The following is a 27,002-nucleotide window of genomic DNA, read 5'->3' on the forward strand; positions in this document are numbered from 1 at the left end:
ACATATACATACATCAATTGTATAAAGCACATCTGTACATTCTTTGCCCTAATCATTTTTTTCTCTCCTCTTTTCTTTTTTTACATTTTATTAGGGACTCATACAACTCTTATCACAATCCATACATATACATACATCAATTGTATAAAGCACATCCATACATTCCCTGCCCCAATCATTCTCAAAGCATTTGCTCTCCACTTAAGCCCTTTGCATCAGGTCCTCTTTTTTTTTTTCCCTCCCTTCCCTTTCCCCCCTCCCTCATGTGCCCTTGGTAATTTATACATCGTTATTTTGTCATATCTTGCCCTATCCGGAGTCTCCCTTCCCCCCCTTCTCTGCTGTCCCTCTCCCAGGGAAGAGGTCACATGTGGATCCTTGTAATCAGTTCCCTCTTTCCAACCCACTCACCCTCCACTCTCCCATTAAATAAATTCTTGAATATTCAAAGTCCCAGGTTATTTATAAAAAATATTTTATTGTGTCTTAGGCGAACCTTGACACAGAGAACTTTTATCCAAATAGCTGTGTGCCAACGGTTCAGTGACAATCATGTGACCGCATTTTCATCATTTCCATTCTGTTTCCACTGATGAAGTGTCAGGGGAAGCCAACCCCTAACACATCATTACGGGTCTGGGAGGCGCAATTGTACAGCGATAATAAGTAAAGATCATAGTAAAGTTATAGAGAGCATGAGAGATAGAAATATTGAAATAAATGGGAGTCAGACACATTTCATGGTAGCATGCTCACCTCTGCCCCGCTGATGGTCCACGTGGAGGGAGAGAGAGTTTAATGGTAGCCCCGGCCCCTTTTATATTCTCTGGTGATGTGCAAGCCCCCTAATTACAGGTGACAGGTGAGGACATACGTCACAGGAAGGGGCTGTACTATAGGCAATACAGTAATGGGAAGGGGTGGTCTAGGCACATACACGCAATAGGAAGGGGAGGGATTGGGGTTATACATGTGACAAGATGGGCAGATTCTAGGTTCAGGATAGCGGCCTAACTTTGACCTATTACCTAGATCTCCATAGGAACCATTATCAGTAGGGTGTGAACGCTTGGTCTCAGGCCTCAAGGAGGAATAGTTTATTGTCTCCAGTAGCAGGGAGTGAGGCCTGCCATGTAGTCTGGTTGACTAACTGCCCTAGAGACCTACCCTGTAGTCTGGTGACTAACTACCCTGGGGAGGATGTAAGCGTTTGACCTCTCCCCACAATGAAGCTTCCTCTTCCCTCTTTATCTTTTCACCTTTGCTTTTGAATAAATATTGACCATTTAATCTTTGCTAGTTCCTTCTGAAGGGAGTATATTACACAAAGTATGACTGACTTATTTTACAAGGCAACCTCTGTTTTTGGCTGACACGTGACCCAGAAGTAGCTACAATCCAAATCACAAACCTCAGATTCCTCTAGTTTCCATCAGGTTAGTAGGTCTGGCATTTTTTTAGGAATTTTAATTTTGTTCTACATTTTTCTTGTCTTCTCTCTGGGGTTTCAGCGGTCTTGTTGGGAAGGAGAGTATCATACAGTGCCACATTATTAGAACACACTGTTCTTGTACTGAGGTAAGATTACAGTAGAGGCCCCAAGTCCATGAGGACAGTACTAGATTCTTAAATGAAATGCCAGCCCCAGTTGGCTGACAGCTCACATCTGTGATAAAAGCGCTCTGGGTTGGTTGTTGAAGACATTACTTTTGAAGAGCAAGTTTGTCTGCTGAAGTACTGGAAGTAAACTTGCTGCGGTTCTCCAAGTGTCCTTTAATCTCTCTGAGCTTTTCTAGCTGCTGTCTGTCTGTCTGCCCCAAACAGTAGCAATATTCCAAAGCTGAGGCCGTTGATGGCACAGTCGCTCAGGCAGAGCTTCTCTGGCAGGGATCTCCTAAGACAGAGGAAGCATGGTGGTGAAAAGCCGACAGCTCCTAACTGCCTCTGCCACTTCCTCGCTCTGTGACCTAGGACAGATTATGTAACTTCTACACATCTGCGTTTCCTTGTCTGTAAAACACAGATAATACTCCCTAGACTATTGGGCTCTTGTGAGGATTAACAGGAAGGGTCCTAGTAAGGATTATATTGCTTCAGTGTGACTTTAGGTTGATTGTAACTCACAGGGACCCTGTGAGATAGAGTGACACTGTCCCTGTGGGCTTCCTGGGCGGGAATCTTTACAGCAGCAGATACTTTGAACCACGAGCCAGTTAGCAGCTGCACTAACCACTGCACCACAAGGGCTTCTTAAAATAGGTGTTTTCATAATTATAACTTTGACTATTTGATTTCCTAGTCTGCTCATCACCTTGGGATTTCCCCAATGTTATATTTCTGGAGTTTTTCTTTTACTACAAAAACAAAACAACATTCCAACTTTTCAATGATAAATGAAAGACATATTAAGACATTTGACATATCCATAACATTTTTGGAGCGTCGATGGCCTTTGTAATGGTTTCTTTCCCATAGTGGTGGAAGTCACTCGGGTCTGAGCAGACTTGGCTTCCGGCTAGGAGAAGCTCAACAACAGAGAGGTCCTGTGCGGGGGCAGGTGATGGTTCTTTCCGGAGCGGAGAGACTGGGGGTTTCCGGCTGCCGACCTTGCAGTTAGCAGCCCGACACTTACCCACGGCAACACCAGGGCTCCTGATGTTAAGTGATGGGGCCCCAGATAGGAGAATAACCATAGTCAGTATGACTTTGTTGGGAGAAGAAGAAAGAAATGCAAAAGAATATATCAGTTCAAACCCAGCTTTCTCTCCAATAAGCGGCAACACATTTAACTCTTTTGTACCTTCGCTGCTGCGTTCGTTCCCCAGCAGACGATGGCATCTTGCGCAAGGCGGTCAGTTGACTGTGTCTTTGTTGGTTGTGCTCCAGTTGACTCCCATTCACAGCGACCCCCACATGTGCAGGGTAATCTGCTCCATAAGCTTTCAAACCTTGGACCTTTGGGAAGAAGATCACCAGGCCTTCCTTCTGAGATAGCTCAAGTATGCTTTGGACGACGAGCCTTTCCCTTAGTATCAAGTCCTTAATCATTTACGCTACGCAGGGACTCTGAATGCTGATATAATTCTTGCACACTGTTCAATGAATCTACCTAGTAATATGTCTCCTCTGCATATGCTTAAAAACTTCATCATATACTAGAAGCTAACCAGAGGCTCACGCTGGACAACGGGGCCAGCTTTGTACTTGGCAGAAAGCAACCCAGTTCTATGAGGGCCATGAGAACCCTCTAGAATCTAGATCAACTCATCTAATTCTGTCTTTCATAGCCTGGACAATTGACCAGGATGCTAAAGAGACTTGCCCAAGAGTGACCATCAGAGCAAGGACTAGGACCTAGGTCTTTTGGTTCTCAATACAGAGGTCTATTACATCACCTTTCTTCTTCAATCTGGCAAGACTGGTCCCCCCAAAAAAGAGGACCCCAAGTGAACCCCACTGCTGGGCAGTTCTAGTGTAAATACCTTGATCGTTGTGGCTCTGTGGCTTGTGTTTGACCTACAGCATATGATAAAGGTGATAACATGTGATTTCCAAGGTTAGGTCACAAGAAACTGTGACTTGTGCTTAGGACTCTTGGAACACTTGCTCTGGGGGAAGGCAGACACCAATGAAGCCATCGAATGACTTTGAGAACACCACGTTGTGAGGAAGCCGAAGACAGCCATTCAGAGACACTGAATTGAGAGACAGAGAAATAGAGAAACAGAGAGAGAGACAGAGTTAGAGAAACAGGGGTTCCAGCCAACCCAGGCAAGGCACCAGGCTCCTGTGTGAACAAGCCATCTGGAATGCCCAGCCCAGCATTCAGATAACGGTAGGCTCAGCCACTATCTAACTGTACCCGCATGAGAAATCCCAAGAGAGAATTGCACAGTTGAGTTACAGGAGTGTGAATTAAGAATACATTGCTAGACAGGCTAAAGAACCAAAGAAAACAACCAGGAGCTAATTAGAATGCCAACCTATTTTCATAAATTTCCTCTGTGCGTGGTGGATGGGCACCTAAGAAGCGGGAGGCGGAGGTTTAGTGAGGGGAAAGGGCTCAGACGGAAAGGAGAACCAGGTGCTGGTGCACATGTGTTCGGAACTTCAGGACGTGTCAGTCATTTGTCAAGTACGCCCGGGCCGGCCAATAGCCGCCGACCGTCGAGGGAGGGCCGAGGCGTCGATTGGAGGAGTCGCGGGGAGGGCGGGGCTTTGGGATGCTAAGTTACCGGTGGAGGAGCGGGTAGCTGCCCAGACGTCACAACGTGTCCGCCCTTGAGACCAGCGCGACCATGGCAGTGCTGACGGTCCTTCTGCACGGGGGCGCCCGCGGGCGCAGCCCCCTGCTGCGGAGGCTGCTGCAGGTGAGGGGCCCGTCCCTGGCTGGGCCGTGGGCGCCCGCGGGCGCCTGCACCCGGACCCCCCGCGGCGCCCGCGCCCACTCGGGCCCGAGGCTGCAGGGTAGGCCTCGGGGGCGCCGCCGGCCGAGCCCCGGCGCGGGGTAGCCGCGCTGACTTTACCGCGGCGCCGGGCCGTGCCCTTAGGGATCCATTGCCGTTGGCTTTCCACTCTCGTCCACACTGCCAGTCGCGGACACCCGCCGGGGCTCGCTGCCAGTCTGCTTTGACTCGATGGCAGGGACTGTGGGATTCCGTGTCGGAGTAGTGGTTAGGCGTTGAGCTGCCAACCTCAAGGTCAGCGGTTCGCAACCCCTAGCCGCTCGTCAGGAGTCAGGACTTTCCAGTAGCTACACACTCGGAAACTCACAGGGGCACTTCTATCTATTGCAGCCAGATGGGCCTGCCCCGCACGGCCCCGGAGCAGCCAGACCCAGAATGCGCTCTTGCTTTGAAGGCCGGGGAAGCTGGGGCTAAGTTTCCTTAGAATATGTCCGTGTGCCTTATTGTTGTCGAGGGACCCCCCACCCCTCCGTGCAACAGATAGTCACTGGCCTTGCCGAGCCACTGCGTGTTAAAAGATGTGCCCCACACCGTCACATTTATCAAGGAGTCGAAATGGCTGCTGGAATATACAAGAAAGGAATTGTACGTGCGAGGAAGGTTTCAGAAGGTTCATGGGCAAGATGAAGAGCGTGTGGGAGTTTTCCAACGAATTTTTGGAAGCCCCCTCGGGTGTCTCCGCCGCCTGCTGTTTCCGTAGTGGCAGAATCTTGAAAGAAAACTGATTTTTCCAGCAGGGAGTTTGCACCCCACCCACACTTGCAAACGGCGGTGAAACCTCGGCCTGCCAGTTGCTTGGGTAATGAACCGGAATCCAGTCATGTTACAAGAGTTTGAGTGTGGATTTGGGGTGGGGGTGGGGGTAGGGTGGGGGTCTGGTTGATATTGTGACACAATCACAGATCATGGAGTATTGGAGTGGACAGAAAAACGAATCACTGGCAAGCCATAAAGTGCCGTAACTTGAACTAGCGTGCTGGCAGTGGGAGCTGCCAGGAGCAGCATTGTGCAGACTCGGGCTTGTGATTCTGAGGTGCAGGTTGGGAGCCAAGGCACAGGGCACGATGGAAAATGAGACCTGGAGGACTGGAAGAATAGAGGAAAACCAGGAAAAGAAATAGATTTTGAGGAAAGATGAATTCTTCTTAATCAGTCTACTTGTTAGCTTCAGGCAATGATTTGGGAAACACAAACATTCAATTAGGTGGTTACTGAAAGTTGATCAGGCTAATAAGGTGTGCTGGATATCCTAGGTATTTAAAACAAGAGCCCAGCAACCCCAAACGAAAACAATCACAACGCCCACTCAGACGTGCACGGCCTGCTTTTCCACAATTAGGGAAGAGTTGACCAGCTAGCGTGTGCCTGTGGAGCTCATTTATTCCCATCCAGGAGTTAGTTGTACTGGATATTCTTGAACTCCGTGGTCATTCATTTACTGAACCTTGGCAATCCACGTGGTTTTACCCGTGTACTGTTGGGTGCCCATGTAAATTCTCAGCCTGGGGCTGAACGGACTGATGGAACTGGTCCATTTTCAGTGCTATTTGACCTCTCACATTGGCACACTGCCCTGTGCCTTCAAATACAGACAAGTCACCCTCACTGTCAACAAACCTGGGTGGCCTTTATTGGCTCTAAGTCAGTGTCTCCATTAATTCAGTCATTTTTTTTAACAATTTATTGGGGCTCATACAATTCTTATCACAGTTCATACATATACATACATCAATTGTATAAAGCACATCTGTACAGTTTTTGCCCTAATCATTTTTTCTCCTCTTTTCTTTTTTTACATTTTATTAGGGACTCATACAACTCTTATCACAATCCATACATATACATACATCAATTGTATAAAGCACATCCATACATTCCCTGCCCCAATCGTTCTCAAAGCATTTGCTCTCCACTTAAGCCCTTTGCATCAGGTCCTCTTTTTTTTTTCCCCTCCCTCCCCGCTGCCCCCTTCCTCATGTGCCCTTGGTAATTTATACATCGTTATTTTGTCATATCTTGCCCTATCCAGAGTCTCCCTTCCCCCCAATTCAGTCATTTCTCTCTGGCTGCTTGCAGTGACATGTCTGTGCCGCTCAGCTGGCAAACACCTGTGGTGTTGGTCTCGGTGTTTGGTTATTGTGTTTCTTCTTGACCTTTGGCTTGTATTTGACATTGCTGAGCACTCTGCCCCGGAAGCGCCTGGTTTACTGCTGTGGTCGCGTATGAATCCATTTCTTTTAGACTGAGTATTCGAAGAACCATCCACATTAGTCTGTGCTCAGATTCGCTCTCCTCTGCTTCCTCTCCACTGCCCTGGGGCTGCCCTTTGCCAGTTGTTTTTCAGGTTCCAGAGTTCGACTTCTGACTGGGGTCAGCTGCTGGAAGGCCCAGAGCAGAGTGGAAAATTGGAGGCGGAAGCCAGGATAGTGTCTGTCTCGCTCGCTCTGCCTGCCTTAGGTGGGGTTTCAGGAAGTGGCTGTTTCTCTTCAGTGGTCCTGCCATTTGTAGACAACCCTCTTTTTAAACTTCCTTCCCAGAGTTGATGTAGTAGCTACACATTGCATTGCAAACTGAAAGGTCAGCAGTTCGAAACCACTAGGTGTTCCGAGGGAGAAAGATGGGGCTTTCTACTCCAGTAATTAGTCTCAGAAACGATCTATCAGAAACAGTTCTATGGCGTTCTACCCCGTTTCCCCGTATTCTAATCACATTTATTCTGTCTTGTTGCTAATCTCTGTTCTGCCTACCTGCCCCGGTTTCCAGCATCTCCGTAAAGTGTTTATTGATTGTCTGGCGTTGCTTCTCTGTCTCAAACGGAAGAGTTTGGGGGTGGAGCAGGTGGCTACAGGCTCAGCTACTGCCCGACTGGTCGGCGGGTAGGAAAGCTTGTCAAGAAACCGCTGGAAAACCAGTCACTACTCGGAGCTGATTATTGGGTCACATGCGTGGGGAGGGGCTTCAAAGTGACTGTCCTTTTGTTTGTTTGAAACAAATGTCTGTGTTTTGCTAGTTGAATCCATTAGGACACCTACGTTGCTTTTGCTCCCTTCCCACTCCCTTTCTCTGCGTGTCCTCCATTGGCCTCTCTTACAGAGGCCAGAGGAAAAGCGGTCAGCTGGGTGCGGTGCTCAGGTAGTCATCTGATGCACAGTAGTGGGAGGCTGAAGGGGCCTCCCCAGACGCCCCTCCGGTTCCCCCCAAAAAACTATGTATTTAGATTATTATTATTTACAAAACAACTTACCACCTTCAAAGTCCTGTCCATTCCACTTAATACATTTGTCAAATCTGTGATTCCATTCTTGGAGACATTTTTCAAACTCATCTCTTCGGACGGCTGACAGCATCTCCCTCGTTTTTTTCTTCACTTCTTTTACGATGTCTAATCACTGTCCTTTCATGTCCCTCTTCATTCGTGGGAACAAAAAGAATTCACACGGAGTGAAGTCAGGTGGGTAAGGTGTATGGGCCAAGCGAGGCATGCTGTTTGTTGCCCAAACTGGCACATTGAGATGGCTTCGTCAGCAGGTGCATTGTCGTGGTGGCAAAACCATTTGCCACAAACCAGGCCTTTATTAAAAATTTTTTTAACATTTTTTTAGGGACTCATACAGCTCTTATCACAATCCATACATATACATACACCAATTGTATAAAGCACACCTGTACGTTCTTTACCCAAATCATTTTCAAAGCATTTGCTCTCCACTTAAGCCCTTTGCATAAAGTCCTCTTTTTTTCACTCCCTCCCCGCTTTCCCCTCCTCATGGGCCCTTGATAATTTATAAATTATTATTTTGTCATATTTTGCCAAATCAGGCCTTTTTTGTTGCACACGGTTATGCTGTCTTTTCGGAATCCCTAAAAGGAAAGCTTGATTAACAGTCTGACCTGGTGGAACAAACTCCAAATGCACCATTCCCCTCACCTCACATCCGGGTTTTTTTGGGTACCCCTTAGTCAAATCAGTTGAACTTAGTGACTGCCTGAGAGGAGTTCCTATGACTGTGAGGGTCCAGCCCATGGCGTGCAAGTAGATAGAGGAGGTTTTTACTGAGGACGGGATGTGGGAGGAGGAGCAGATTTGGGGGTGCATAGGAAATGATGAGTTGAAGTTTGGACTTAGGTTCAGTGTTGACCAGTTGGATGAAAGCTTCTGAAATGTAGAATTGGAATTGGTAGCTTTGGGACTCGTCAGCGTTAGGTGGCAGTGGAAACCCCATAAAGGGTGAGCTTCCCCAGGTTGAGTGTGTAGAAGGGGAGAGGGTTAGCATGGGGCGCTTTGGGGGTATTTCAGTATTTCCCTGATAGGCAGAGCAAGCAGAAATCTGATTTCTGCTTCTAGATTGGGAAGAGAATGCGACAATGGAGAAAAATGCCCCCTCTAGTACAACCACAGGATTGTGTTATCCTGGAGGCCGCTAAGAAGGAGCATTCTCCTAGGCTTCGCATACACTACCTTAGCTCATGGTCCCACCTACTTGTTAGGGAGGCTATTTGAGATAATACAGGCGAAGCAAGTTCAAGCTGAGTCCTTCGGAGGCATACTGGAAAAGCGGGGGTGCCTCTTGTCATTTGCTGGAGCTAAAGGGGATACCTGGGTACTTATTGGTGGTGCTAAAGAACTTGGTCACACTTGCCTGAACAAGGCAGTGGCCAGGAGTAGGGGCTGAAGGCCAGTGAAAGGCACAGCTGCAGACACAGCTAAGAAGGGACTATCCTGCTCAAAGAACTGTATCCTGAGCATTCCTGAACTTTAATTGGAACCCATTACTTCTCTAATAAACCCCATAATCCTTAGTACTGTCTGTGAGTTCTGTGTAAATTGCAGCAAATTATCCAATCGAGCAGAGGTGTAGAGAGTGCAGGAGAAGGGGCTCTGTTGGTGTCAAAACTGGTAAAAAAAGGTTTGAGGTGAAGGCATGTCTGATGCCTGCCTCGTAGAAATCAGCCTGTGATGTTAGGCCAGGTGCCTAACACAGCATTTCTACAAGGGCACACCTGTGTTTTGCATAGCTGACACAGAGGAGCACTTCTGCTGAGCACATGCACTTGAACCTTGTCTACGGGGGGCTGTGCTAGTCTGGGCCAATGCTGTATGCTCTCACAAGTGGTCTAAAAAAAGTAAGACAAACTTCCCTAATGGCACAGTTGTAAGAACAAATATGGACAGATGGCAGATAAATTTTACTTCAAGGCTTACACAGATAGCATCAAGTGACACATTGTGATTTGTTAATACTTGCTACATGTGTAAGGTGAAGTTAAAAGTTTTTCATAATTCCTCTGTGAACTTCTTACCCGATTCTGTTTTAGGAATATATCCACGAGTAACTTACACATTTCTGCTCCTTTATCATGATACTTGGGTATAGGGCTATGTTTTTAAAAATCTCAAATTTCCCATTGTTTTTTCCTCCCATTTTGTAAATGTTCTCAACAGGTCTGCTGAACAAATAAATGAAGGAGCAGAAGTTTGTTTGGCTTTTTCCTTTTCTTTCTTTTTTAAAATCACTGTATTGGGGGCTCGTACAACTCTTACCATAATCGATCCATCCATCCATGTCAAGCACGTCTTTACACTGGTTGCCATCATCATTCTCAAAACATTTGCTTTCTACTTGAGTCCTTGGTATCAGCTCTTCTTCCCCCGCCTCCCCATTGAACCCTTGATAATTTATAAATTATTATTATTTTGTCATGTCTTACACTGTCTGACATCTCCCTTCTCCCACGTTTCTGTTGTCCATCCCTGGATCAGTAGTTTTTTGTTTTGTGTGTGTGTGTGTGTGTGTGTGTGTGTGTGTGTGTGTGTGTGTGAACTGAAATTACTAGATGAGATTGAATCATATGGATTAGGTTTGTCACAACTTTAAACAAATGCTACAAACTAAGAGTAATTGTGGAATTTTCATTAGAGAACATTGTGAGATGGTCATTCTTGGTAGCAAGTAAAACTACCAAGTTAGGTGATGACAGAATAAAGGATAAAACAGCCAGAGGTTCCGAATGAAATGGGTAAACTGAAACATTAAAAACATGCATGAAGTCAATTGGAAGTTCATTCTTTAATTCAGTGAGTCCCGAGCTCTAATGGCAGAGTCTGGAAAGCAATGGATTGATACCCCTACGGTCTGTTGTTCAAATCCACCAGCACACACAGACAAAGAAAAGATGAGTCCAACAGCTGCCATGAAGATCGACAGCCTTCGCAATACTTTACAAGATCGCTATGACTCCGGTTCTACTCAGTGGGAGTGGGTTGCCACGTGTCAGTTCCTAGATGCCGTTTCCTATTGAACTAACAAGGCGGCCTCTGCCCTCAAGGTCTTTTAGTTAAGAAGACACGGAGGCCAGTGTCGCTGATGTACAATGAGGACTTCAGAAAGCTCGTGCAAAAATGCCATGATCCATCATCATTTAATTCCACTTTCCACGAACTTTGCGAAGCCTCCTGTGTTTGATGGTGTAAATGGACCTGTTGGTTTTGTAAAATCCGGAGCTTCTGGTGCCATGGCCTTCCTTCCGTAGTGGAGTCCGCGCGATTCAGGTGGCTGGACAGTAGGCAGCATTGACGAGGTCCTGTCTTACGGACAACATGGCTCAGCCACATTTCGGAACGGGACATCACAATTCTAATCAAAACAGTGGCTAACAGTGGACGGAGGCCTAACGTTGAGAAGAACTCTATCAGGCTCTCCGTCCCCGGTTAGACAGGGAGAGCAAGTGTCTGCCCCAGCACCTCCAATGTGTAGCCCGCCCGTTGAACGACATCCGAGTCGATCCTGACGATGGTGACCCACAGGGCAGAGAAGAGCGCCCCTTGGGGTTCCGAGACGGTAACCCCGGACTGCCCGGGCTTCTCGCAAACGTGCTAACGTCCCCATGCATGGGAAACGTTCTTGTGCACCTTCCCTCCTGGAGAAATGAAAGGTGAAAGAGCCGGGCGCGGGCTGGGTACCCGACGCTGCCCGCCCTCCATCCCCGCCGCGCACCGAGCCCGGGGCGTCCCCTGGCGGGCTCCGAGGGCACTGTGACTACCGCGCGCGCTTCCCAGCTGGGAGAAACCCCACCAGTAGTTTCAGGTTAGTCATTTTCCTCACAAAGACTTTAAGGTTATTTCTTTGGGGCTGGGTTAAATATTTGTGATAAAGGTTTTTTGTTTTGCAAATGAGCGCTAAGTTCTTCTAGCTAGGTTTTTAGGTGTACTAAGTTTCCACATAAAATCAACAAATTAAAAAAAATCAAGTTTCCCTATATGAATGTTGCAGAAGAGATTACCCCAAAATGTATTCTATCTAGGAGCGTATTATCTTCTTAACCCGCCATTTGCATGTATTTTCATCCAAAATCTTTCTAAAACTCAATTTGGGAAATGTGTCTCTAGGCTGTACTGTAAATGGAAATCTAGTTGGTTATTTGCGCGGAGTCAGGACAAAGCAAGTTGTTGTTATCTCGTGGTAGAGTAACTAAGTACCACCAGTAGATGGCTTTAACACACAGGCTTATTATTTATTTTTTTCTACGCTTGGGAAGGCTAGCTGCCCAAATCCATGACACCCGCTATGGGGGGGGGCTTCTTCTCTGTTGGCTCGCAGTTCAGGAGGAAAAGATGCCTGTCTCCACAACTGTGGGCCTGATTTCCCCTAGAGATCTCTAAGTCTGGGCATCCAGCTTTCCCTGAACCGAGGAGCCTCACAGTGCAGGGACCCAAGATTCAAAGGATAGGCTCCACCTGGCTCTTCTTTCTTGGAGGTGGTGCGCTGCTTTCCCTCTGATCTGTTCACTTTTTTCTCCTTCTGCCTCTCCTAAGAGGTTGCAGGCCTCCCTCACACGGGAACTCCCGGCACAGTGCAGTAGGGCGCTGACCGGATTGAGGTTGTTGTATCCTACCCTACATCCTTATATAAACGCCAAACCACTGAGAATCATGGGCCTAAGTTGACACATGTTAGGGGGGGGGGTCATACAACTCAATCCATGACACCGTTTCATATTTGAAAAGCTAGGTTCTGAGGTCAAGGTAAAGGTTTTAGAAACTTTAGAAAAGATGACTGACTGGGAAGCATGCTTTAAAATAATCAATTAAGATTAGGTTCTAGATATGTTTCATTTTTGTCTGTGTCTGCTTTCGCCACAACCTCAAAGGGTAAACCATTTATTCTTTGTTATTTGATCTGTAAATAGCCTAACTTCAGATCAATGCTGTCTTTGAACTATGGCCTATATTTCCAGTTTGTTTTTGTTGGCATTTGTTGATAAGGATGGAATGGAACAAAGAGTTAAAGGAGATATTTACTTTCATATAAATAAGTTTATGTGTAACATACATTTTATGTTTTCATGTAAAAGGGTTTATCGTCATATGAGGTGAGTTTGCTTTGTATAAATCAGAGACATTTTTTGGATAAGTGCAGAGGGCGAAAGCAATTTTCACTTAAATTTTATATGGACATACAAAACTCACACTCCCTTGCCATCGAGTTGTGCTGACTCACAGCGACCTTCTAGGACAGGGAGAACTGCCCCCTGCGGGTTCCTAAGACTGCAACTCTTTATGGGAGTAGAAAGCCCTATCGTTCTCCCAAGGAACGACTGGTGATTTTGAACTGCTGACCTTGAGGATCACAGCTCAGTGTGTAACCACTAGGTCACTAGGGCTCCTTTTAGATGTACAAGGGGACTTCAGAAAGATTTTGGAAATAGCAATTGAAAAATCATGGAATTTTCCACCAACTATTTGACATCCCTCATGTATGTGTTTATGGGTGTGTATGTGTTTAAAGAAATGAGAATATTGTGGCAATCTAAAATTAATTTTGAATTTAGATTTAACTTAGAATTACATTTTATAGTTTATATTTTCAAAGGGCTTAAAAACGTTGATAAAGTATACCATAAAGTTATATTTTTTCTTATTATAAGTGATACTCAATGTAGAAAATATAGAAATAAAATTATGGGAAAATCATTACTACCATTGAATATAAAATGATACTCATATTTTCTGAATTGTAATATTAAAACATTTCTATTTCAGGAAGTAAGATATACGAAGCGCGCTTATGCAGCAAAACCCACACTGAATGTAAGTATACATGTAAATTGTGCTCTAATTTTTTAATGAACTTAAATGTAGTCAATACAAATGCATGTACTTATGATGTGGATATATGGGAATAGTTAATTAGTGAAACACTAATTTAAACTTTCAGATTAACATAAACATTTTAGTCTAGTTTCTTGCCTGATTCCTATTTCTTTACCCTACCATGTTGCAAAACAGATGTAAAGCTGGGAAGTCTTTCCTCTCAGAGACCTTCATGGAGTTGTATGCAGCGCAGAGGCAGTAGAGGGGCAAGAAGAGGGATTTGGATGGGGTTGAGGGCTAGACCTCTCAGAGGGATCCTTTTTGTTTGATCAGGGTTTCTAAAGTACCGTACATACTCGAGTATAAGCCGACCTGAATATAAACGGAGGCACCTAATTTTACCACAAAACTGCATTAAAATGTGCTGAAAAACTCAGCGTATACACGAGTATATACAGTAACTCAATTATCTTCTACCAAAAACCTTAGGGGCTTTGTAAGCTGTTTGTTACTTTTAAGGAGTTAACTAGGTTAGGATGACCATTTCTTTTTTTTTTGTTTTAAAACTTTTTATTAGGGGCTCATTCAACTCTTATCACAATTCATACATACATCAGTGTGTGAAGCACATTTGTACATCCATTGCCCTCATCATTCTCAAAACATTTGCTCTCTACTTAAGCCCCTGGCTTCAGCTCATTTTTCCCCTCCCTTTCTGCTCCTCCTTCCCTCATGAACCCTTGATAATTTATAAATTATTATTTTGTCATATCTTACACTGTCCGAAGTCTCCCTTCACCCACTTTTCTGTTGTCCATCCCCCAGGGAGGAGGTTATATGTAGATCCTTGTAATTGGTTCCTCCTTTCCACCCCACCCTCCCTCCACCCTCCCGGCTAGGATGACCATTTCTAATGACCATATCATTAAAAAAAAAGGTTCTATTAGGTCTTAAGGTACTAGACAGAATTGATTAATTTTATTGCTGTTTATATTATAATGGAGGTTATTTTAATCTCTGGTGACTAGTCATTCAAAAAAGTTTCTTAGATAATGTTTAATTAAAAAATTGGGTGAAATATTTCGATCTGATTTTACCATATTTGGTCTTGGTAGGAGGTGGTCATAGTAAGTGCTGTAAGAACACCCATTGGATCCTTCCTAAGCAGTCTGTCCTCACTGCCAGCAACTAGACTTGGCTCCATTGCAATTGAGGGAGCCCTTGGAAAAGCAGGTCAGTGGTTGCTTGGCTTGTTTTGTGGGGCAACATGATTCAAGGGGACAAATATTTATTTAATACTATATTCCTATCACTTAGAAATGACTCAGTGTATACTTCTGAATTCCCTGGGAAAGAATTCTTTGTTATAAGGAGTTGGGAATAAAACTCAACTGATGAGGGGAAACCCTTGAGCAGGCATTCACTAATTATGAACAGAATAATAAAAATAAATGCATTTCTTATTTTCCAAGGAATCCCAAAAGAAGAAGTGAAAGAAGTATACATGGGTAATGTTATACAAGGAGGTGAAGGACAAGCCCCTACCAGGCAGGCAGCGCTGGGTGCAGGTAACAGACTCCGTGACTGCTTTTCTGATTGACATGATAAAATGGAGATTCCTTCACCTTAATATTGAATGCCTAATTTAATCAACTGGACTGTAATTATTCTACAGTTGTGTGTGAAAAGTGGTACTTTGGTTCCTTAAGGGTTTGCCTTCCTCTGTCTTGATTTTAGGCTTGGCTATTTCTACTCCCTGCACCACCATAAATAAAGTGTGTGCTTCAGGAATGAAAGCCATCATGATGGCATCTCAGAATCTCATGTGTGGACATCAGGTAAGAAGTGGCTTCTTTTCCATTTTATCACTAAAACAGGGTCCAGTGCTAAAGCCACTGAACATCAAGCACAACCATGTTTTAGAAGCAAGATGCTGTTCATGTGGTTACATGGTGTGTCTCACTTAGGAACAACTGTGTGTTGCTTTCCATTTGAAGGAAGAAAGCCTAGCCTAAATTTCTTGTGTTAAACAAGATTTTTAGTCTTGAGAATGACTTTGGGAGCCTGTCTTCCGAGATTTGGGGTATTTGCCAGACTATGAAGCACTTATTGTAAATGAGACTGAAGTGCTAGCTCTGGGAATGCAGTCATCAATCGGGCCTAGGGCGGGTGACTAGTTCTTCATTTCGACACGCCAGGCTTCATTGTCAGACAGTTTAAGCTTTCTGTTGGCCATTTAGCCAGACAATTTGGCTTCAAATCCTAATTCTGCTTCTTATTTGCCGTTGTACCAACTCTATGACAGCCACTGGAGAATTTTTTGAATGACAAGACCAGTCTTAGATCAATCTGTTGCTCTTTAGTAAATGCAATTTGCACATTTAAATGCTTATAATTAGATTATTTGATTCATTTGTGCAAGTATACTTTTCTGACTTCCATGAATATGAGTGAGGAATTACCTTGTTGAATATTCAGGGAATTTGTTTTTAATTTTATTTGAGGAATTTTTATCTATTTTAATACGAAGAATTGCCTTCCTCAGAAAATACTATTTCAAGATAAGGTATTGAAACGTCAATCTGAACTAATGGGATCTTCTGTATTTCAGAGAAGACAAGATTTTTGAGTTTCATTGGTCATTATTCCTGATTATAGGCAGTGAGAAAATATCTTTGGCTTTATTTTTTATTAATATTGATACTAATAGTTTACTATATACTCGTGTATAAGCTGAGGTGCAGTGGCTGACAATCTGGCCAGCTCATACTCAAGTATATATGGTATATTAAACTTTTTAAATGGCCTATTATTATGCAGATGAATTTTATTTTGTTGCCTTGAGAAGTAATGGCAGGTTAATACTTATTAAAGTTTCATTATATGCCAGGCTCCAATAACACAGAAAAAAATTATGACAGTTTTTTTTTTCATCTTAAAGGAGCTTAGTCTAGTAAGAAGATTGAACAGTAAACATAGATATAACACTGGGTAATTAAAGACTAACAAACACATTGTGCCATAAGTGAGGAATTACACAAAAGAAGGGAAACTCCTGAAAAGGGAGAGAAAGAAGAAGTCAGGGAAGCCATGAAGCTTTGGGTTAGTTTTGAAGGAAATACCGACATTTCGAGTGCTGGTAGATGGCGCCTAAGCTGCAGACAGTGTACTGAATGAGCACGGCGTCTTCGGAAAGCTTTTACCAACTCTCTGTGCCTGAGGCGTAGGTTCAGGCACACACATTTAAAGCCGAGATGACAGCTCCTGAAAGAAGGACCTTGTTACTCTGCCTAGGAGTCTTTTAAGACGTGACCAGAATTATAGTCCGGCCACAGTGACTCAGCCGAGTGTGGACAGTGCTGTGCAGGAAGGCCTGGCTGTCCAACAACGATCCAGTGGAAAGCTACCACCGCTGCGGTACCGGTATGGTAGTAGGATTGTTTCCACATCAGAGGTTGCTTCTCTAAATCGTTTAGACTTCTAGAATATCAACTTGTTAGCAGCATGAGTGAAATAAAAAGGGTTAAAAAGTGAATTAGAATTTCAGAAAATGGTCTTATTTTGAAATAAAAGAGGTATTGGAAAGGTTGGTGACTATTATTCTCTGAATCTAATTTTCATCACACATCTTAGTCCATTTCCTCTCACTGGGAACAAGGAGTGTACTTCCTATATTCGCTATGGAACGAAACGTGTTTTAAGACCGCGTGTAGCTATGTAGAGGGTGTGTTGGCAACTGCCTTTTGAATTGACCCTGGGCTTGTGTGCTGCCGAGCAGGATGTAATGGTGGCAGGAGGGATGGAGAGCATGTCCAACGTGCCCTTTGTGATGACCAGAGGAGCTACCCCGTATGGTGGCGTCAAGCTTGAAGACTTGATCGTGAAAGATGGGCTAACAGATGTCTACAATAAAATTCATATGGTAACTTTGTTTCCTTTGAGAATGGCACCTAGTGTGCAATACTGCTTGCTTTTTCGTAGTATAGGGAGTCCCTTGATTCTGAGTGAGTTCCATCCCTGTCAGGTGAATTTGTGCAGAAGACTTACATATGGCCGAATGTTCATTTTAGGATATAGTATAGTATGCACTTTCTATGCATAAAATCCTTAAACACTTCCTGATACACTAAAAAACCTTTAACACAGTGGTTCTCAATCTTCCTAATGTCATGACCCTAATACAGTTCATGTTGTGGTGATACTCAACCATAACATTATTTTCGTTGCTACTTATTAACTGTAATTTTGCTACTTTCATGAATCAGGTGGCTCCTGTGGAAGGGTCATTTGATCCCCAAAGGGGTCACAACCCATAGGTTGAGAACCACTGCGTTTACATAATACAGCAATGATAGAGATGTGTTAGTGCCCATCCCAAAGTAGCACCTGCTCATGATTAGGAAAGACTGTATGTACTTTGAATTTCTAATATAATAGGCTTGATGGGTGAATGATTGCTAAATAGCACTGTTTTTAAATTGGATTGGACATAAATCAAGAGTTTCTTAATCCAAGGACCACCTGCATATGTATTTTGTAAACTGACGAGTAGACTTTTTAAATGTCGATTCTAGCCGTTCACCCCGATAAACAGTTCTGCCATGCAACAGTTAACCTGGGAAAGTAGGAACCTGTGTGAGGGGTGTGTTAGTCCGAGTGGACTAGAGAAACAAATCCAGACACACAGCTTTATAACAACGAGCAATTGCATATGGAGAAAACATCCCAGCCCAGATCAAACCCATTAGGTCCAATATTAGCCCATATGTCCAATACTAGTCCATAAATTCCTCTTCAGACTCACTGGCCACTCACATTGATGCCCAATGCAGGAAGATCGCAGGCCAGTGGGCGGGTCATGTGACTCCAGTGGCAGTGGAAGCATCTCTATGCTGGCATGGGTCTCCACATGGCTCCTCCAGCTCTCTGAGCACAACAGCAGGAAAGGGAAGCAGAGAGAGTGGGGCTGGCCTCCAGTGAGCTATTTATTGCCTTTGTGCCTCCCAATGAGGTCATCAAACTGCAACTTGATTGACGGGCTAGATTCCTTCCCTCAAGTTGACAAGAGATGATATAACTGCCATAGGAGATAACTATCAGAACAGGATAACAAGCAATGTTTTCCACTAATAGAGCGATAGGAGTGGTGAAGACTATACCACATTATCAAAGGTGTACAGCTTTTGAGATTCAGAAAATAAGGCACTTCATTGTGTTCCAGCTCTCACAGGTTTGCCTGTACCAGCGTAACCCAGTTGTCACTCCAGTAGGCTGACTTCTCATGACACCTTCTGTAAACACTTGTTTTTGAAAGGCCAGTCAAGTGAAAGTTATCTAGCAGAAAACAAGTTTATCTTAAGGCGCTAAATTTAAACAATATTTTATAGGCAAATGCAAAGTTAATATATATTTTTAAGTCATCAAAAGTTAATTAGTCTTTAAAAATTCCAACTTTTATTAGGGAAACTGTGCTGAGAACACGGCAAAGAAGCTTAATATTTCGCGGGAAGAACAGGATACGTATGCTATTAACTCCTACACCAGAAGTAAAGCAGCCTGGGAAGCAGGAAGGTTTGGAAATGAAGTTATCCCGGTCACAATTACAGCAAAAGGTAGAGAGGTCATGTTTCAAAGTAGATTCTAATTTTTGGATGACTTCACATTGTGCTGATGTTAAATGTTTTAATTTAGAATTAGTACACTTCTCTGTTGACGTCAGCTGAGGACACTTGTGCTTGTGGTGTTACTCAAAGGAAAAGACAGCTACCAGTTAAGAACGAACTCCAACCCAACTGAAAGCTCCACTGTTAACTGTGATTTAGAAACAATGAGAAACGGGCGTAATTAAAGAGTCTTTATTGGAAGGCTACTTGGGCACCTCCCAGAACTGAGAGACTAGCAGCAGCCAGCCTGTTCGGAAACCTCAGGGCCTGGACTTGGGAATGGATGGTGAGGACATGCCCTCTGGCCTCCGAGCCAGTGTGGCATGCCCGTGTACTTTGTCTTCTCAGGCTTCCCAAGTGGCTGCCTCCATTACAGCAGGTCATACCTAGAGACAGACCTTCCTCAGCTTCCACAGAACATGCAGGAACGGCTCCACTTGGTTTTGGTTCCTCTCATCCGTGGAATGGTCACTGCGTTCATGTGGTCAGGAAGGCGGGTCTGTGAGCACAGGAGGCTGAGAGAAGAGAATGGGATATGGCTACACACAAAATTTAAAATCCCATTAAGCTGTGGACCTCCTCTTTAAGATATTATGTCAGAGGTTAGCTATAGGTGGTAGCTTGTAGAGAATTTACTTGGGTTGAGTTGAAGTGCGCATGCGCACCCACATGGGGGTTCAAGCAACATTGTCACTGATTTTTGCTGAATGACTAATTTTTGTCTTGCGTGGTGATGACGGGATTTCTGTTTTAGGTAAACCTGATGCAGTGGTGAAAGAAGATGAAGAATATAAACGTGTTGATTTTAGCAAAGTTCCCAAGCTGAAGACGGTGTTCCAAAAAGAAAATGGTTAGTTTTAAGAACGAGGCACCAAAACACGTGAATCAATATAGATTTGTAAATGTACATGAATTGCTAAACAGCATTTACAAAGTCAATCTGGACATTGGTTAATATCATAAACGAATATTGTAAATTGAATGAAATGAACAAAACGACTGCTGCACCTACAAAGTATGTTTAAATTTACTTAACAGTTTATACCTCCAATATGTACGTCCCAGGGAAGAGATTCTACAGTACCACCAGAGGATTACAGAAGTGTAGTTTCATAATTCTAACAGTGTTCACAGGCCTTCAATGATATTTATAGCTTTATTTATAATTTATATGTCTTGAAATTCTGCTGTTAAAATTTATGTGTATTGTTACTAAAGCTGTAAAAATGTTCCATGGTGTTTAGTATTCATTGACACTCAACTCCGAGTGCTTCTGGAGAAGACATGCCTATTTCCACACTGACCTGACAATATTGTTTGCTACATTCTAGATAAGCAGAGAGGCAGACTCTGGGGAGACAGATGAGCACGTGGCCACTGTCTTTGAAGAACCATCGAGCACATGTACCCAGAGTTGTGCTTGTGTTCCCGGGCTAGCTTGTTTTGAAAGCAAAATGCAAGGGCAGGGATTATCTCCACGTTGTAATTTCTCCGCCGTGCAGTCGTGCGAGCAGCGCACTCTTGCGGTGTTTAAAGTGAATCAAATGCATTCCGTGTGAAAGAATCTCTTGACTTTGTTGCTTTCAGGCACAGTGACAGCTGCCAATGCTAGCACCCTGAATGATGGAGCCGCCGCCGTGGTGCTGATGACAGCAGATGCGGCCAAGAGGCTCAATGTAAAGCCACTGGCAAGGGTAGCAGGTAGAGACTCTGACCCCACCAGCTCCCAAACCTCTGATTTGATTTTCCTTGTTAGGTGTCCACAGATATAAAACGTAGATGTTCTGGCATTTATTAATTATGTGACCGGGCAAGTCCTCAACGTCCACATGCCCATTTGCAGCTGTAAACTAGGCCTTGCTTTCTTCATAAGTATTTGAAACAATCAAGTGACTGGCTATGAAAGTCCTTTATAACAACCTAAGTACGTTATTCGATAAAGAGCTTACAGCCTCAGTTTATTCCTCACTTACAGCAAGAGCCCTTTCCTTTGGCACTGTGCACTCTGTGCACCCGATGCTCATTTGGGGCCTGCCCTGGGCCATGCTCAGCAGCCTTTCACCTCTCCCCCTAACTGCCAGTTGTGAGGATTGGAGATGTCTCCAGACAGATTCCTCCCACCCTGGTTGAAAATGACTGATCGTCTACATCAGTCATTTCATATCATCCTCAGACAGGAACAAATGTATTTACATTCATGATCATGGCGAGGACATGTGCATCAATGGCTAACCTGGTTTTGCATATTATGTATAACAATTGTTAGGCATGACTTCAGATACTTTTAGCCAGTGATTTTATTTTAATCTCATTTTTTATAGCATTTGCTGATGCTGCGGTTGAACCTATTGATTTCCCAATTGCACCAGCGTATGCTGTGCCCAAGGTAAGAGCACAGTGAGGGGCCATCTTCCAGTTTCCCAACACGAAGGGTTGACAACTTAGTTTCAAATCTTCCCATTTTTCCCAAATATAAGAACAAGGATAACAAACAAACAAATCAAAGGGGGACTATTGGAGCACTCACCACGACCCTGAGACCAGACGTAGTAAGTAGTGTCCAGCTAGCCCTGCTGACAGCTCTGAATGAGGTCACGAGAGGATGTCCTGAAGAGAGCAGGAGGAAAATCACAGCAGAGAAAGACCAGGCTTCCTGGCCTCAGACTGTGGCCCTGCAGCTCCTCTTCAGGCCTGGACTGAACTCGTGCTCGTGGCTCAATGTTCAGCTCAGCAGGCTCATGATGAGCAGCAATGTTCATGAGGTTCACACCCCAAACCACCACACATGATCAGAGGGCTGAGAGTTGTTCAGGGACAAAGCTCAGAAGGCAGGAAGGGACAGGGAAGAGGGACAGATGGAAATGGTACATACAGGGAGAAAGTGGGTAGAGGGGACTTGCAGTCAATATCATGAAATGACTTGAGTAATGACGTGGATGGAAAACCAATTTGTTCTGTAAACCATAGTAAATGGTTTGTTCACCTAAACCATAGTAAAAAGCTAGAAAAAGAGCAACCCTCAACACCCGGGCGGTAGACACACAACGTAACGTGAATCCCTTGGGTGACCTTGAGCTCCCAAATCTGCTGTGGAAACACAAGGGGGAGGCTGGCGTGGCAAAGACGACCAGGACGGAGGTCCCGGAGTGCCCGGTCTGGAAAACAAACCATCACTGCAGAAGAGGTCCACATCCTGGACGGCACTGGTGGATGGATTAGGGTTCAGTATTAGCAGTGGACTAGAGACAGAAAGCGGGCCATCTCTGAATTGCCCGTGATATCAGAGGAGGAAGAAGCAAGCAGGTCTCCATGGGAAGCAGCCAAGGGACCAAAACAGAGAGGAAATACTGGGGTTAAGGGCTTAGGGATCCCAGAAGTCCACAGAAAATATTCCAGAATATTCCTTTCCTTAGGCTGAGGGGGAACTTTTGAGAGGAGCGCCCAGGACCGACCAACCAACCAACCAAACAAAAAGCAGAGTCAGTGGGGAAAAAGGAGAGAACAGGGTATAGAGAGATCTGTCCAGAGATGGTTTATCTCTGAAAGAGAAGGCCTCACATATTGGAAGGCTAAGAGGAATAACAATTCTGCACGATGAGGATCTAAGTTCCTGGGTGCACAAACGGTCAGAGAGCTTGGTGCTCATGGAAAGGTTGGAGTCCTCCCAGACCTGGTTTGGAAAACAAGCTGATGATCCACTTCTGAAAAGATCAGTGATTGGAAACCCTTCTACTGTGACCCACACAGGGCCGCCAGGACCAAGATCGACCCCGGACACCTCTGCTGTTAGGACAGGAAGCGTTTGAGCTCTGCAGCCTTGAGAGGCTGCCAGCTTAGCTCACTGGGAGAAGACAGATTCAAAGTTAATTTTAATGTTCACAATAAAGTTTATCAAGACAAAGAAAATTAGTAATAGTTTATAGCTGAATAACTATAAAAATGAATAGACCACATAATAAAAATAAAGCAAAATCCCAAGCTGGTTGCTGTTCTATCAGGTAGACCTGCTGGATCGGTTCTAACCACCAACCCGTTGACACCAGATGATGGCAAACCACCCTCACCAGCCAAGGCCCAGCCCTCATAATCAAACTACACAAACAGCAAAGATACACCAGCTATGCCTATGTGCCCCAAGTAATCCTGCTGCAACTTTTAACAAGCATAAACTACGGGAGGAGCACAGCGGGACAGTACTATGAGTAGGAACTAAGAGACGTCTTTCAATAGCAAAGAGAATGAAACAATCAGTAAAGTTTATCTTCAGTATAAACCTGTTTATCACCTTTTGACTTTAATGTCCATTACTGTGTTTTTTAAAATTAGTTTTATACATCTTGGTAATTTATATATGTATAAACGATGTATAAATTACCAAGGGCACATGAGGGAAGGGGGAGAGGGGAGGGAGGGGAAAAAAAAAAGAGGACCTGATGCAAAGGGCTTAAGTGGAGAGCAAATGCCTTGAGAATGATTGGGGAAGGGAATGTATGGATGTGCTTTATACAATTGATGTACGTATATGTATGGATTGTGATAAGAGTTGTATGAGCCCCTAATAAAATGTAAAAAAAGAAAAAAAATGATTAGGGCAAAGAATGTACGATGTGCTTTATACAATTGATGTATGTATATGTATGAACTGTGATAAGAGTTGTATGAGCCCCTAATAAACTGTTAAAAAAAGAAAAAAGAAAAAAACAAAAAATAATTAGTTTTATTGCCAACACTTATTTTTAACGACTTTGAAAAAATTCTCAGTGCCACTGAGGGCCCACACCCCACACCAGAGTAGCTGGGTCTTGGGTGCCCTCTGCAGCTACTCCAGAGGCCCTGTGACAATTGGGTGGATCACGTGGGGGACAGTATCTGACAGACAGCTTGTGGGACACCTCCCACTTCTCTGTGACACCTTGGTTCAGTCAGAGGGTATGGAATGACAGTGGAATGAGACAGCTTGTGGGTGGGCAGAGGAAGAGTTGACAAGGGCCAGAAAGTGCAAGGAGGTGGGAGAGAGGGGCTGTGCAGGAATGTGGGGCCAATGGGGGCAGAGGATGAGGGTAGTCCTCACTGAGGGTGGTGGCAACACCTAAAATCCAGCTGTGCTGTCCCCTCCAGCTGGTAATCCAGCTCCACGGTGGTGCTGAAGGCGTGCAGGGAAAGGGGGCACTACTGTGCTAGGCACATCCTACGCCTGTCCACAAGGTGCTCGATGTGCAGTAATGAGCTGGGGTCACAGATAGGAATGGTGTCCCAACTCTCAGATAATGCAGATTTTGCATGATGATTTGTTCTTTGGAACCTAACCATGGTATTAAGCAGAGTGGGTATATGATTTCCTAATTTGTATTCTCTAATTTAGAGTATATAATTTGATATACGCCCACTCCTCACTTCTCACCAACAGATAGGTTCCAAAGATTATGTCACTATTTGAAAATCCGCGCTATGTGAAAATGGGGGAAGAAAACCACATCAGATTGCTTACCCCATATACCGCTAAGAATCAGCCCACACAGTTGATACATAACTTCAGCTTTCAGTTAGTGTTAATCCATGCCTCATACTTGGTACGTTATTGCCAGATGTACATTGTTAATGTGCAAAATAGTTGGGTATATTGATTTACTCGTAAAGCAAATGTGTAATTTTGGACATTGAGTGTTCAGTGAGTAATAGATGTATTTCGTAGTTTTTACCAAGTACAAACCAAAATCATAGAATTCCAAGCAACTAAAGTAGGTTTCAACTGTTATCTTTTTTTTTCTCTCTCAAATTTTTAGGTTCTTAAAACTGCAGGATTGAAAAAGGAAGATATTACAATGTGGGAAGTGAATGAAGCCTTTAGTCTGGTTGTTCTGGCAAACATTAAAATGCTAGCGATTGATCATCAGAAAGTAAACATCAATGGAGGAGCTGTTTCTCTGGGACATCCAATTGGGTAGGTGAAGTCAAAGGAAAACGACTTAAGTTTCGTGTCGATTTTGCATTTCTAGCTAACTGTCCTACACGATTCCTGCTGTTCTACCCATCCTTTGTATGACAAACACCAAATAGAGGTAGCACATCTGTTACTTGAATCCTACTATTATATTATACTTGAGAAATAAACTTAAAGACTAAGTCTGCATTCAGCCTTTTAAAGTAGCTGTAACTTTTCTTGAAAGAAAAAAAGATAGCTAATCCATCATGACTAGTAAGTTTGGAAGATGTTCATTTGGAATATTAATCTTGCTTAGCTACATATTACGACAATGTGTTTCTTAATCCATTATATTTTCTCAATCCTAGGATGTCTGGAGCCAGAATTGTCGTTCATATGGTTCATACTTTGAAGCAAGGAGAATATGGTCTTGCCAGTATTTGCAATGGAGGGGGAGGTGCTTCTGCCTTGCTGATTCAGAAGTTGTAGACCAAAGAAGATCATCTTTATGCAATCAGAAAGGCCTGCTGCAATAAATCAAATACCATGGATCAGATCAAATACTTAACAGTTGCATTTAAAAACATTATTTTCAAAACAAAAAACATTATTTTCTATTTTGACTCATATAGCATAAAAAGATCGGATCCCAACACCTCTTGAAATTACAAATAAATCTTTTTCTTCTGTATTCATTTTTTGATTAATTTTAGAAGAATGACACGTTTTTACATGATTTGAAACGCCACTGACTTATTTGGGAGAACACATCAATTAAAAATTTTAGGGATGGTGTGTTTGGCAAGTGTGTTAGAGAAACAAAACTAGGGCACTTAAGATTATATGTACCTACATAAGCAAATGTGCCAAAGAAAGCTGATGGTGCCTGGCTATCAAAAGATACAGCATCTGGGGTCTTAAAGGCTCGAAGGTAAACAAGGGGCCATCTAGCTCAGAAGCAACAAAGCCCACATGGAAGACACACACCAGCCTGTGCGATCACGTTGTCGAAGGGATCAGGTACCCAGCATCATCAGAACCAAAAATTATATTGTGAATGAGGGGGGGTGTATGGAGTGGAGACCCAAAGCCCATTTGTAGGCCACTGGACATCCCCTTACAGAAGGGTCTCGGGAGGAGACAGGCCAGTCAGGGTGTGATGTAGCAATGATAAAACATACAACGTTCACCTTACAAATCTGGCTAGAACAGAGGATATACAATGGTACAGATAGGAACTGGAAAAACGGAATCAGGGTGGATGATCTCTTCAGGACCAGTGGTGTGAGTGGTGATACCAGGAGGGTGGAGTGGAAAGGGGGAACCGATTACAAGAATCCACCTCTTCCCTGGGGAACAGACAACAGAAAAGTGGGTAAAGGGGGACGTCAGACAGTGCAAGATATGACAAAATAATTTATAAATTAAGGGTTCATGAGGGAGGGGCGTGGGGAGGGACGGGAGAAATGAGCTGATGCCAGGGACTTAAGTGGAGAGCAAATGTTTTGAGAATGATGAGGGCAATGAATGGACAAATGTGCTTGACCCAATTGATGTATGTATGGATTGTGATAGGAGTTGTATGAGCCCCTAATAAAACGATTAGAAAAGATTATATGTACCCTATATACTTGAGTATAAGCCGAGTTTCCAGCACATTTAATAATGCAGTTTCTGCGGTAAAATTAGGTGCCTTGGTGGACATTTGGGTCAGCTTATACTCGAGTATATATGGTATAGAAATGGATAGGTTTATACAGTGAGAAGGAACAGCTAATTACACAGCAGTACAGTTCAACTCACTTTCCTGGAAGTTAATATTCTGAAAGTCCTTCAACACACACGGCTGCTGGTCCAAG

At 43.9% G+C, this 27,002-nt stretch overlaps 1 protein-coding gene across 1 annotated transcript; it reads left to right on the forward strand.

Moving 5' to 3' along the window:
- The first annotated feature begins 4,234 nt into the window (after positions 1-4,234).
- ACAT1 (acetyl-CoA acetyltransferase 1) lies at positions 4,235-25,834 on the forward strand. Its single transcript, XM_075546551.1, has 12 exons — positions 4,235-4,370; positions 13,507-13,554; positions 14,673-14,790; positions 15,030-15,125; positions 15,295-15,395; positions 17,336-17,479; positions 19,019-19,169; positions 19,975-20,070; positions 20,808-20,921; positions 21,542-21,606; positions 25,004-25,161; positions 25,512-25,834. Exons 1-12 carry the CDS (start codon positions 4,299-4,301, stop codon positions 25,630-25,632), a joined length of 1,284 nt encoding a protein of 427 aa, XP_075402666.1. The 5' UTR covers positions 4,235-4,298; the 3' UTR covers positions 25,633-25,834.
- Positions 25,835-27,002: the final 1,168 nt, after the last annotated feature.

This window comes from Tenrec ecaudatus, chromosome 4 (genome assembly GCF_050624435.1).
Source record: "Tenrec ecaudatus isolate mTenEca1 chromosome 4, mTenEca1.hap1, whole genome shotgun sequence".
Classification (NCBI taxonomy): domain Eukaryota; kingdom Metazoa; phylum Chordata; class Mammalia; order Afrosoricida; family Tenrecidae; genus Tenrec; species Tenrec ecaudatus.

What these genes read in the sequence shown, in the direction of transcription:
- ACAT1 (XM_075546551.1), top strand. Translation starts at nt 4,299, where the DNA reads ATGGCAGTGCTGACGGTCCTTCTGCACGGGGGCGCCCGCGGGCGCAGC. An exon ending in GGGAGCCCTTGGAAAAGCAG is followed by an intron (nt 14,791 to 15,029) that starts GTCAGTGGTTGC and finishes TTATTTTCCAAG; the next exon opens with GAATCCCAAAAGAAGAAGTG. An exon ending in TCTCTGGGACATCCAATTGG is followed by an intron (nt 25,162 to 25,511) that starts GTAGGTGAAGTC and finishes TCTCAATCCTAG; the next exon opens with GATGTCTGGAGCCAGAATTG.